At 42.6% G+C, this 12,924-nt stretch overlaps 1 protein-coding gene across 2 annotated transcripts in view; it reads right to left on the bottom strand.

The window, feature by feature from the left end:
* Positions 1 to 12,924, bottom strand: part of CUX1 (cut like homeobox 1) — a 544,050-nt gene that overhangs the window by 157,125 nt on the left and 374,001 nt on the right. The window contains exons 18-20 of one of the 2 annotated variants that reach the window (XM_075335308.1): positions 9,600 to 10,429; positions 6,107 to 6,272; positions 5,753 to 5,809 (exon numbers count right to left, since the gene is read on the bottom strand). The exons of the other annotated variant lie outside the window; for it this stretch is intronic. Of the exons in view, the coding sequence (XP_075191423.1) occupies positions 5,753 to 5,809; positions 6,107 to 6,272; positions 9,600 to 10,429 (1,053 nt within the window). The remainder of the gene's footprint in view (positions 1 to 5,752; positions 5,810 to 6,106; positions 6,273 to 9,599; positions 10,430 to 12,924) is intronic. 2 annotated transcript variants of the gene reach the window in all.

Here is a 12,924-nt window from a genome sequence, read left to right as displayed (position 1 = left end):
CTTTGCAATATTTGTTTAAGCAGCAGTAAGCTTATCACTACAGGACTAGAAACTCATGTACAGAGAAGTCCTGTTTTGTCACAGTCCCATCTTTTGTTTATTTGCAATGTTTAAGCAGCAGGATCATTACAGGACTAGAAACTTAAGTACAAAGAAGTCCGGCACACCCCCTCCTCTGAATGACAGCTCACTGTCCATGTACAACCTCTATAGAGTCTGGCATGCCACCTCCTCTGAAATACATTGACAGTGAGGAGTCATTGAGCCTTGTGTGGGCAGGACAGTCCTCTGAGCTTAGCTACATGACTACAGCTAAAAATTGTAATTGAATCAGGACAGCTTCAGACAGTAATCTATGTGATACATTGTTGGATTCCAGAGTCTCCTTGTCTACATCATGCTGCTCTCAGATGAGGTAGCAAAAACCTGCTGACACATTCCCATTAAAGGGGAAAAAAAAAACCCAACAGATACCTGATAATAGTGGATTAATCCGATTTCTAATAAAAGAACAAATGACCAATAGAGAAAATAAATAGATCAAAACTGATCTCTCATATCCATCATATGTTAAAAAAAAAAGTGTATAAAATGTGTTTATTTATAAATTTTCTTAATGATTTTTTAGTACTTTTGTGGGTACAAAAACTAAATCTCTGACTTTTATTTTGCACTGGTATATAAAGATGTACAGTATAGCTATGTATCAGTACAATATGCCTGTAAAGAAGAATACCAGTTAGATTTTCAGGTATGCTTAGTAATGCAGCTCACGGTTTCTGTCTGCCATGCTACAGATTGTAAGTCTGAGTTCTAGAAATGACGAAGAATAAAAAAAACAAAAAAAAAAACAACAGTTGGCTGCCATAACCCCCTAAACTGCCACCATGTCTGTATTGCATATTTTTTCTTCATTATAACAAATCCCATTTTGCCGCTTAGCCAGTGCTGAAAATAATGTACAGTTACCTTTTCCCCACCCTGCACTTGCACTATATAAATCTGTAGGAGACTAGTTGCGGTGAGGGGTTCCTTTTCCTGGACTAAGGGGTACTTCACACACAGCGAGATCGCTACTGAGATCGCTGCTGAGTCACATTTTTTGTGACGCAGCAGTGACCTCATCAGTGATCTTGCTGTGTGTGACACTGAGCAGCGATCTGGCCCCTGCTGTGAGATCGCTCCTCGTTACACACAGCCCTGGTTCATTTTTTTATTGTTGCTCTCCCGCTGATAACAGCGAGAGAGCAACGATCTGAATGTGCAGGGAGCAGGAGCCGGCGTCTGACAGCCTGCGGTAAGCTGTAACCAAGGTGGTTACCCGATATTTACCTTCGTTACGAGCCTCCGCAGCTCTCACGCTGCCAGTGACGGCTCCTGCTCCCTGCACATGCTAAGCTAAGCGGTGTGCGCCGGTAACTAAGGTAAACATCGGGTAACCATACCCGATGTTTACCTTAGTTACCAGTGTCCACAGCTTCCAGACGCCGTGTCCGTGCAAGCGCAGCGTCGCTTGCACGTCGCTGCTGGCTGGGGGCTGGTCACTGGTCGCTGGCGAGATCTGCCTGTTTGACAGCTCACCAGCGACCATGTAGCGACGCAGCAGCGATCCTGACCAGGTCAGATCGCTGGTGGGATCGCTGCTGCGTCGCTAAAGTGTGACGGTACCCTAAATCTCCCTCTCATCATGTAAGATATGATTTGTAAGGGCGACATCACCGCTCGCTCTTTGCAAATCTTACACCTGTGCACAATGTTCTGCCCTCCTGGAATGAAGTTGGGTGTATGCTCCCCGGCTTCATCGGCACACCGCACATGCCCAGGGAGGCGTCATTCTTACAAATCATGACACTCATGCCAACGGGGTGTGCGTGGAAGATATAAGATATAAATTGGGTCGTTTTACAAAAGAATACCACTGTATAGGTGTGCAATGGCACAGGATGCCCAAGGGATCACATGTTAAAAAAAGCTGGAAACTGTTTTAATGGATGTATAGAAAAACATTGTCTTTTGGCCACTGTCAGGAGAATAAGGGCCTATGGATATTTTTGACATGTAGCTTTCCTGTTGCATCCACTAAACTTAACTATAAATTTATGCTCATATAATACTATGTATAGACCGTCAAGATCACCGCCAAGTGCCCTTTTTTTGTCTGTTATGTTTCTAGTGATTGATACTGAGAAACCACTATGTTTCTTTCCACAGTGCATTCTTCTCCACGTTCAGGGGTCCCGTCGGGCCTTATATCCGAACCTTCCGCAATAGGGGATTTGGATGTTTGCGCACACGGGGCTATTGACTACAATGGTGCAGACGGAGTCACTGTAGGTTCTGTCGTGCACCATTTTCGGTCGTATACACCTATTGGAGGGGGACACCTATAGGCAGTAGAATATGAGCATTCTAAACTATAAGTGAACATTAACTATTTGTATTTTGAATTAATATACTGTTATAAAGACAAAGAGTTCATTAACAAGAGTGCCTGCGAAAAAAGATTACTTGTTTGATTGTTTGATTTACATTCGGGAGTAAGTGACTGGCTCCATATTGGTTGAGAATGATTCCAATCTGTCCAAGGCTGGTTTTTCATTAGCCCTGGACTGAAACTTGTAGCCTATGAGGTAAGTCTGTTAGTGTTGGCTCCAATGTGCATGGGTCACCTTGTCATTGGCAGAGGGGCTCAAACTATTTGATCAAACTGCATTAAATGCCTCAATTCTAGAAGTAAAATCTATATAGCAGTAATGTAGTTTAAAACACATATTTAAAGGGAATTTGTCAGGAGGTTTTGCTATGTAAGCGGAGGACAGCATGATGTAGGGGTTAAAAATAAAAATCAACTGCTGCTGTTTACTTAAACTAAAGCTTTAATCACTTGGTGATTATCATTGCTGTGACTAGGTAGCTGGTGCCATATTGTCAGCACACCCCCTCCTCTGATTGACACCTTACTGGCAATGTACAATCTCCATAGAGAGTTTGGGACAGCTCTCTCAGCTCTGCTAGATCTATAACCTCAGATTATATCAGAACGGCTGCAGACAGTAATCTAAGTAATACACTGTTAGATTCAGAGTCTCTTTGTCTACATTATGCTGCTCTTAGATATAAAACACATACGGTGGGACTGCCCAAGAACTCAAGCCTTCTGGAACAATGCAGCTGATCCACAATACACTGGGACGCAACATACATCTGGGTCCGTCCGTCCAGCCTTTTATTAGGGGATAATCCAGTGGGACAATCCAACAAATCATTCCATCTCCTTTACTACAATACTATGGCGGCGAAAATTCACCTTGCTCCTAAATGGAAACCCTGTTATTTATCGATCCAGGCAGTAAGGGATAGGTTTGATAAGATAATGTTATATGGGCGTATAGATGCAACATGGTTAAACAACTTGGGAAATTTTGTGGCCATATGGACCCTCTGGATAGATTCCCATCAGGATTGTGGCAACGACCTTTCTCAAGTACTGCATCTATCCCCATGAGAGACCCCCGCCTTGAGAAGCCTCTCCCTGCTTCCCCTACCCCTCTTTCCCTATAATCTCTATCTCAGTCTATTCTCTTTATTCTCTTAGAAAAACCGGAGGAGGGAAGAACAAAAACCAGAGGAGGAAACGATGGTGAAATATAAATATTTTATTTATTATAGTGCAAAAAAATCATAAAAACATGAGAAGAGAGTAAAGAGTCAGATACAAAGAGGATGGGGCTAGCGTTCAAGGATGGGCTGCACAAAAAGTGACAGTGACAATGAAAGGGCCCCTCTCCTGCGCAGCGCGACCCACCATAGTAAAAGTATAACAAGGGGAATCAGAGGTAGTAACAAGTAAACCCATTAGTAATATAGTGAGAAGTTATATGCGTTTATACCTAATAGTAAATGCAATGGCATGGTACATGGACTCGAGATTTAAAGTACCACGGTTCAGCAAGTAAATACTATTTTTACATTTAGTGGTTAAATAACCAGTCCATGCACTAGTACATAAATTTAAGATATAGTATCTCTGCAATTGCATAAGATGTATCTATTATGCATGCACTGCCATTACAAATTGATCAGGCATAAATGAGTGTTAATGAGGCTAGTGGTAACTACAGAGAAAACATTTTGCATTAAAGGATAGCAAAAGGTGGATGGAGATTCCGGTGGTTACCTGTTAGAGGTGGGGGGGGTCGCAGGGAACAGGAGAGGGGTCCCCCCAACGATCGTTTCGCTACAGAAGCGCTTTTTCCAGGGGCAGTACCACCAGTATCTCTTTATTCTCAGTGGCTTGTATTAGATTCTCTTTTTTTCCTCTCTTTTTTTTTTTTTTCTCGTTTATTTTTCTCATAATAAGTACTTTCACTTGTAGTAACCCCAGATAGGGGAAAGTATTATTTACATTGTTTGAATTGTTGAAAAATCAATACATTATTTGAAACTAAAGAGGTTGTCCAGTGAAAAACAGTTATCGCCTATCAATTGGGTAAGTGATAACTTGCTGGTCAGTGGGGAAACCGATCGCTGGGACCCAGCACAGATTGGCAAAAGGAGGAATATCTATGCCCATTAGAAAATGGAGCAGTATCATGCATGTGTGGTCTGCACTCCATTCATTTTCTATGGGGCTGTCAGTAAAGGAGGAGCACCACGTTTGGCAGCCCCATAATGCACAGTGCCACTCCATTACAAGGGGGATAAAAGCGCCCCAATCTTATGATCGGCGATGCTCCCAGTGATTGGACCCCCACCAATTAATGTTATCACCCATCCAAAGAGTATGTGATAACTTATTTTCACTGGCCAACCAGTTTAGGGTTGTTTTTAATTGGGACTGGACTCTTGATGTGCTTTAAATGTGTAGTCCTCAAAGCAGGAGAGAGAGGGGGTTAACGCCGCACATTCGCCAGAAAAAATGTACATTTGTTGATTAATTCATATATCTTTTATTCCGTAGGTATACGCGTTTCGAGGTATGCAACCTCTTCCTCAGGACCAGAATATCAACAATGCATCAATGACTTTTACTGGCAAATGCGTAGTGTTAACCCCCTCTCTTTCCTGCTTTGAAGACATATCAATGTGGGGCTGCAGCAAACGACATTATCTTATACTATCTATGGTTGTTGTGACTCTCACAAACACATCAGGTGAGTGTATACTGTTATACATTACCCCTCTTTATCTGGCAAGACCCTATCAGCGCTTCTCTTTTCTAGTTTCATCGCTAAATGTGTAGTCCTAGTAGAGGTCATTCTGATAGTGTAAGCCCCAAATAATTCATTACATTCAGTGCACAGGGCAGGGCTGACCAGTCATCAATGTTGTATGTATGGGAGGACGATTGTGCTTGAACAAAAATACATTGAAACCATGTGGTAAGTAATAATTTTAGTGAAAGCTGAAATCTATATACATACACACATACATATATTTATACACATACATATATATATATATAAAAGGATATAAATATGTCTGTGTATATATATATATATATATATATATATTTATATATATATATATATATATATATATATATATATATATATAGATAGATATAGATATATACACATACATACATATACATATATAAAAACTCTGAAAGAATTGACTATATACACTGAGGAGAATGAGTCTCCGGCACCTTGGAATGAATGTGACAAACACCACAAATCCCCTTAACACGTTTCGCCTGAAGTGACAAATATCTGAGATCATGTTCAGACCAAGACTAAGTATAAAGTACCTGAACTTGGACATCCTTCGATGACAGAATCCTGCTGAGCTGCTGCAGATTGCAGGGCTATAAATGGAAAGAAAAGGTAGATCAGCAAAGGATGTGGCAAAGACATCAACCCAGTGAGAATCTTTAGACATCAGCGCTTTAGTTGCCACAGGGCACTAAAACACATGGCACTCGGTGCCCGCCAACAGCAGAACAAATCTCACGTCCCCGCACAAGCAGAGAGGCACAAGAGCTGAGCGCGGCACTGTCCCTCGTCAGGTCTGTCGGGAAGAATCAGCCAAGGTCACATAATGACTACACTGTAGTCTCAAACCTTTCCCCATAAACCCGGAGCAGGTAGTGTATATATAGTACCTTGTCCTTGCTGCTGTCCTTGGGAATGCAGGACGCTCTGCCCCAGTTCACCGTTCAGCCATAGCTGCATTCTGATAAATGGCTCCCGGCCTTTCTGGGTCAGCTTGCTCCAAGGTTTTGGCCTGGACAGCATGTCGCTGACGCTGCCCTGTGACAAGCCCAACACCTGAAAACACAAAGCTTGTTTAATCAGAAGGTATACAGAACATGGCAAATATCATCTCCTTGCAGTTCATTCATTCACTTAAATGGAATCTGTGACCAGGTTTTCACTACCTAATCTTACAGCAGCATTATGTAGAGACAGAGACCCTGATTCCAGCGCTGTGTCACTTACTGAACTGCTTTCTGTAGTTTTCATAAAATTATTGTTTTATCAGCAGGAGATTATCACTAGAGTATTAGTAAGCCTACTGCAATGTTGTACTTTTTATTCATGAGTTCTGTGTAGCCCTGCCCTCACAACTGATTAGCTCTATATGGACACTGCATATAGGCAGAAAGCTGCCAATCAGTGGTGTGGGAGAGGTTATTTAGAGCTCAGCATTCAGAACACTGACAGATCTGCAGCAGAGAAAACTGGAATTTTTTCAAAACTGCAGGAAGGAACCTTGTAAGTGACACATCGCTGTAATCAGGGTCTCTGTCTCTACATTATGCTGTTCGCAGATGAAGTAGCAAAAACCTGGTGTCAGATTCCCTTTAAACATATATACATTTCAATTTATTCAAGCTTTTCAGTGCTGATACAGTTCTAGGTCATGCAGGGACAAGAAGCATAGAACTCAACTGTGCTGAGAACAGCATCTCTAATGCAAAATGTATCTGGTGAAACAACTGAGGGGACACATGTGGACATACTGTAGTGCCTTACTGACATATGACAGTAATTTACAACACATGCCTGCATCTTTCCTGGCAGATGATGGCTGTGACGTTTAGCCATCATCTGCCTCTTACAGTCGCAAGTACAGAAATCTCTGTTAGCACCATTTACTGAGAGCAAGCAGGGCATCGTTCTATACGCACATAGGTGCCTTTGTGACGTAATTGTGGAAAGGGGGGTGCGATAGGTTGTCATGATGATCGGGGGCCCACTGAAGACCTACGTGCATGTCATGACAGTACTCCTATGAAAGCCTACCTGTAACTGGCAGTCATAGGAGACTGTGATTTTTGCTACACACAGCAGTATTTTAGTACACCTGTAATTGACAGGACAAATTAAAGGGGTTGTTCACTACTTATGATAGGCGGAGATGGGCGAATAAGGAAATATTGTGGTTTGGATTATTTGTACTGAATACCTAGTTCTATTCCAGTAATCGTCAAAAATAACGAACCTAATACAAGTCAATGGGGAACCCGAGTATTTTTTTTGAAGGTTTCCCAGAAAAATGCTGGGGTTCCCCATTGACTTGTATTAGGTTATTCATGATGAATACTGGAATAGTACTAAGTATTCAGTACGAATAATCCAAACCAGAATATTTCACTATTCGCCCATCATTAATGATAGGTCATCAATAGCATACTGGTGAGTGGCCAACATCTGGCCTCACCATCAATCCGCTGTGTTCAGCTCCACCACAGCAGCGTACAAGTGAGTAGGAGCTGAGCTGCCGTACCAGGGAGAGCCCATTAAACAGAGAGCAGCTGCATGTGCTACATGGATTATAATCCGATCCTGTTGAAATTAGCAAAATTACCGTAAGTGAAGGAAACGCACTCCGCTGACTCAAGATAATATGTTTGAAATTCTACATGCAGCATGCACAAAGAAATACCAGACTCAGATGTCATATAATTATTACATGGCTGAAAGTGGTCGTCCACCTTTGGGGACAATTTTCTTAAATGTAAATATTTGGAGCTAAAAATCGTTTTGGCAATCGGGCTTTATTTAAATTTTTCACCACTTGGCTTTTCCAATTCACAGCACATTCAACTTATAAGTAGAGTTGGACAAACTCGCAGATAACCGGGATTGGCAGGCCTAACCAGATTTAAAAAAATAAAAAATAAATAAAAAGGGTCCAGCCCGGAATTAAACCCGGATATCTGACCTGACGCCGGTTCACATATAAGTCTATGAGGGCCAGAATCTGGCACTTAAAAACGGTGGTAGAAGGGATAGGGAGATTGGAGCAAGCATACTATACTTACTGGGTCTCTGACGCGGCTGTAGCTCCTGCACTCATGTTCCGGGGCAGTTCATTATTGCTCATCCATATTCACTGCTTCCCCCACCCACTGGCAGTCACTGCGTCTGTGATTGGTGGACAGGGAAGCAGTGAATATGGATGAGCAATAATGAACTGCCCCAGGAGCAACTACAGCTGCGCAGGAGCCTCGGTAAGTATAACGCTCTTGCTTGAGAGTCTTATTTTCTTCATTTTTTATTTATTTCCCAAGTTGCTGGATCCGGATCTTTAGCCAGAATTCCCTGAGAATTCCAGGCCCAGCACTCAGGTATGTTTGAAACCGCGCAGATCTGCACTTTTCCAACCATCACTACTTATATGTAATCTGTGGTTGTAAAGAGGCACCAGATTGAGACAGAAAAAGGATCTACAAATGCTCACGAATGTTTGTCACAACAAACTCACTGATGGGTCCTCAGATAACTCATTCTGCGGCCTGACGTACAACATAGAGGCTATAGAGGGCAATCACTAAAATTGTTCATGATACCCCAATTGCAAAAATGATTTATTTTTTTCACCTGAAATATTTGCATTTAAGTAAGAAAACTAATAAGTGGAATAGTCCTTTACAAAGATGTGATAAGCAGAGTGGAGATATGGGATGTGACACGAGCATGCTCTAGCAGCTCCCACATCTGCCTGCAGTACACGGAGCAGCCATCTGCCTGGTGACATATTCGGCATTCCTCGGCTGACCCCCTACCCTATAGTCATTCTATAGACGCTGGAATGATCCAAGAACTGCTAAGGATTCAGATTTCTGACGTGTTTTCTTTGCACCCTCACTGACGGATACTGTCTGCTAATGCTGCATAACAGTAGAGTTGGCCGTTACTATGTCTGCAGATGATCCTGGCTGTGACAGACAGGGGGCGCTACCGTGCACGCTCCGGGACATTTCTAGACAATGTTATCTGGGAGTCTGTGCGCTGAAAAGAAAACTATGCTCGCGAAAAAGAAGAAAAAAAAAAAAGCATCTTTCAGCAATTTTCGGGCTGGCTGTGTTGTCCTGTGCCAACGCTAACATTTATTTATCGTATCTGTGTCAAGTACACGTTTTGACAGTCCAGGAACAACATCTACCTTCTGCCAAAATGGGCTGTGAGCGGCTACATTGTATGATTTATTAGCGTGTGCCCAAATCAAGACAAATCAAGCAATGACTATATCAAGAACAGCTTTGGAGCGGAGAGCCGAGCCAAGATTTTCTTTGGAAGGCTTAGCAGGTAATAAATAGAAACATTGTAATCGTGAAGGTAAGGGGAAATAATGCAGATGGTGGTTACCTTTTCACCAAATATCCTTTGGCAAATTCCGTTTTTTGCAAGCTTCTCCTTGACTTGACGCGTGAGCTCAATAGTGTCCACCTCCTGGTACATGTAAACCTCGTACTGCTCTGGCGTCAGCGGGGGGACCGATGGTTTGCTTGGCTTGGCTATAGACACTACAGGAGAAGAAGGCAGTGGACTGTTTTGTGGCGTCTCACTACGACTGGCTCCGGTCATGCTAATTTCGGAGCTTTGCGAGTAGGGGGATTCTGCATTTGGCCACTCTTTCCAGTAATCTGATGAAGACGAGGGTCCCTGGAGCTGGTTCCGTTCTGACCTATTCTGATTGACAAGTTTCTCTTTTGTGCAGTTGGTCTCCTCCGGTTTTGGATCTTCCGGCGGGGCAGTGCTTCTCCGGTCATGCTGAACAGTGTTCCACCAATGGTCTTTCCAAACACTACCGCGCCCCAGCTCAGTTTTGACATGCCTCAGTATGCCCGGAGTGGATTCCGTCATGCTATGAAGTTCTAACAGTGATGTCTCCTGTGGTTCTTTTTTTACACCAGAGAGGTTTTGTAAAGTTGAGATACCAGAGTCTAAGACAGACGTATGTTTCTTCAGGGACATGGATAAAGGAGAGTAAGTAGAAACAGAAGAGACCGCAGTGCTGGAAATCATTTTTGGAGAGAGGATGGCAAGGTCAGCTTGGGATAACGATGCCGTCTTTAAGGCAGGTTCAAAAGCAGCCTGCTGGGCCTCCATCTCTCGCCGAGCTTGTTGTAGGATGGACCGGATAGTGTCATCAGAATTACCACTGCTGGATGCTGAAGGAGGCTGAGCCGGCTCAACTGCAAGAGAAAAGTGCAGGGAAAGGGAGAAAAACACATAAATGTATACATTTCAATGAACACTAGTCAACAATTTGTTAGGAGCCAAAGATATATTGTATTCAAGTGTTATTTATAGGTTATAGGGCTTGTCCCCTTTCAGAAGATCCTGGTCCCTGGGCGGTCTGCTATATTATATCAGTGCTGCAGCCAATAACGGACACCAGAAGAAGCAGCTGCGGAAGCTCCACTATGGACCAGGGGATGGTTTTTTATTTCCTTTTCCATATTATATATATATATATATAAATATATATACGTACACACACGCATACATACATACATACACACATATATATATATCTATATATATATATCTATATATATACACACACGCACATTATATATGTATATATATATATATATATATATATATATATATGAACATACATACATATATACATACATACACACACACACACACACACACACACACACACACACATATATATATACAGTCATGGCCAAAAGTTTTGAGAATGCTACAAATATTAATTTTTACAAAGTCTACTGCTTAAGTTTTTCTAATGGCAATTTGCATATACTCCAGAATGTCATAAAGAGTGATCAGCTTAACAGCAATTACTTGCAAAGTCAATATTGGCTAAGAAAATGAACTTTAACCCCCAAAACACATTTCAACATCATTGCATTCCTGCCTTAAAAGGAGCAGCTAACATTGTTTTAGTGATTGTTCCATTAACACAGGTGTGGGTGTTGATGAGGACAGGGCTGGCGATCAATCAGTCATGATTAAGTAAGAATGACACCACTGGACACTTTAAAAGGAGGCTGGTGCTTGGTATCATTGTTTCTCTTCAGTTAACCATGGTTATTTCTAAAGAAACACGTGCAGCCATCATTGCTCTGCACAAAAATGGCCTAACAGGGAAGAGTATCGCAGCTACAAAGATTGCACCTCAGTCAACAATCTATCGCATCATCAAGAACTTCAAGGAGAGAGCTTCCATTGTTGCCAAAAAGGCTCCAGGGCGTCCAAGAAGGACCAGCAAACGCCAGGACCGTATCTTAAAACTGTTTCAGCTGCGGGGATCGGACTACCAGCAGTGCCGAGCTAGCTCAGCAATGGCAGCAGGCTGCTGTGAGTACTTCTGCACGCACTGTGAGGCGGAGACTGCTTGCGCAAGGCCTGGTTTCAAGGAGGGCAGCAAAGAAGCCACTTCTCTCCAGAAAAAACATCAGGGACCAACTGATATTCTGCAAAAGGTACAGGGAGTGGACTGCTGAGGACTGGGGTAAAGTCATTTTCTCAGATGAATCCCCTTTTCGATTGTTTGGGACATCTGGAAAACAGCTTATTAGGAGAAGAAGAGGTGAGCGCTACCAACAGTCTTGTCTCATGCCAACTGTTAAGCATCCTGAAACGATTCATGTGTGGGGTTGCTTCTCAGCCAAGGGAATCGGCTCACTCACAGTCTTGCCTAAAAACACAGCCATGAATAAAGAATGGTACCAGAATGTCCTCCAAGAGCAACTTCTCCCAACTGTCCAAGAGTAGTTTGGCGCCCAACAATGCCTTTTCCAGCATGATGGAGCACCTTGCCATAAAGCAAAGGTGATCACTAAATGGCTCATGGAACAAAACAGAGATTTTGGGTCCATGGCCTGGAAACTCCCCAGATCTTAATCCCATTGAGAACTTGTGGGCAATCATCAAGAGACGGGTGGACAAACAAAAACCAACAAATTCTGGCAAAATGCAAGCATTGCTTATGCAAGAATGGACAGCTATCAGTCAGGATTTGGTCCAGAAGTTGATTGAGAGCATGCCAGGGAGAATTGCAGAGGTCCCGAAGAAGGGTCAACACTGCAAATATTGACTTGCTGCATTAACTCATTCTGTCAATATAACCTTTTGGTACTCATAATATGATTGCAATTATATTTCTGTATGTGATGTAAACATCAGACAAACACAATTAAAAACCAGAGGGCAACAGATCATGTGACAATATAATTTTGGTGTCATTCTCAAAACTTTTGGCCATGACATTATATATATATATATATAACACACACACACACACACACACACACACACACACACACACACATATATATATATATATATATATATATGTAACACACATGTACAAATATCAAAACTTTACTCCCCATCCCCTGGTCTATAGTGGAGTCTCCGCAGCTGCTCCTTCTGGTGTCAGTTATTGGCTGCAGCGCTGATGTCACGTCAACAACGCGGCAGCCAAATCAGTAAGCTCAGCCACAGAGCGTGATGTCCCGTGTACAAAGGCCGAATGAGTGAGCTCAGTGGTCAGCTGCCATGCTGTATACCGGGAAGGCCAGAGGAAGGGGTGTACAGAGAGGGTTTGTTTTTAACAAACTGCAGCCGGGAGAATAGAGTTTTCTGAAAGGGGACAATCCCTTTAAAGATAAATTACTCGTTGTCCATGTAAGAACAGGTATGTCCGGAC

This window comes from Anomaloglossus baeobatrachus, chromosome 2 (assembly GCF_048569485.1).
Source record: "Anomaloglossus baeobatrachus isolate aAnoBae1 chromosome 2, aAnoBae1.hap1, whole genome shotgun sequence".
In the NCBI taxonomy this organism is placed as follows: domain Eukaryota; kingdom Metazoa; phylum Chordata; class Amphibia; order Anura; family Aromobatidae; genus Anomaloglossus; species Anomaloglossus baeobatrachus.
Note: the sequence above shows the minus strand (reverse complement) of the source record. Positions and strands in the feature narration are given on the sequence as shown.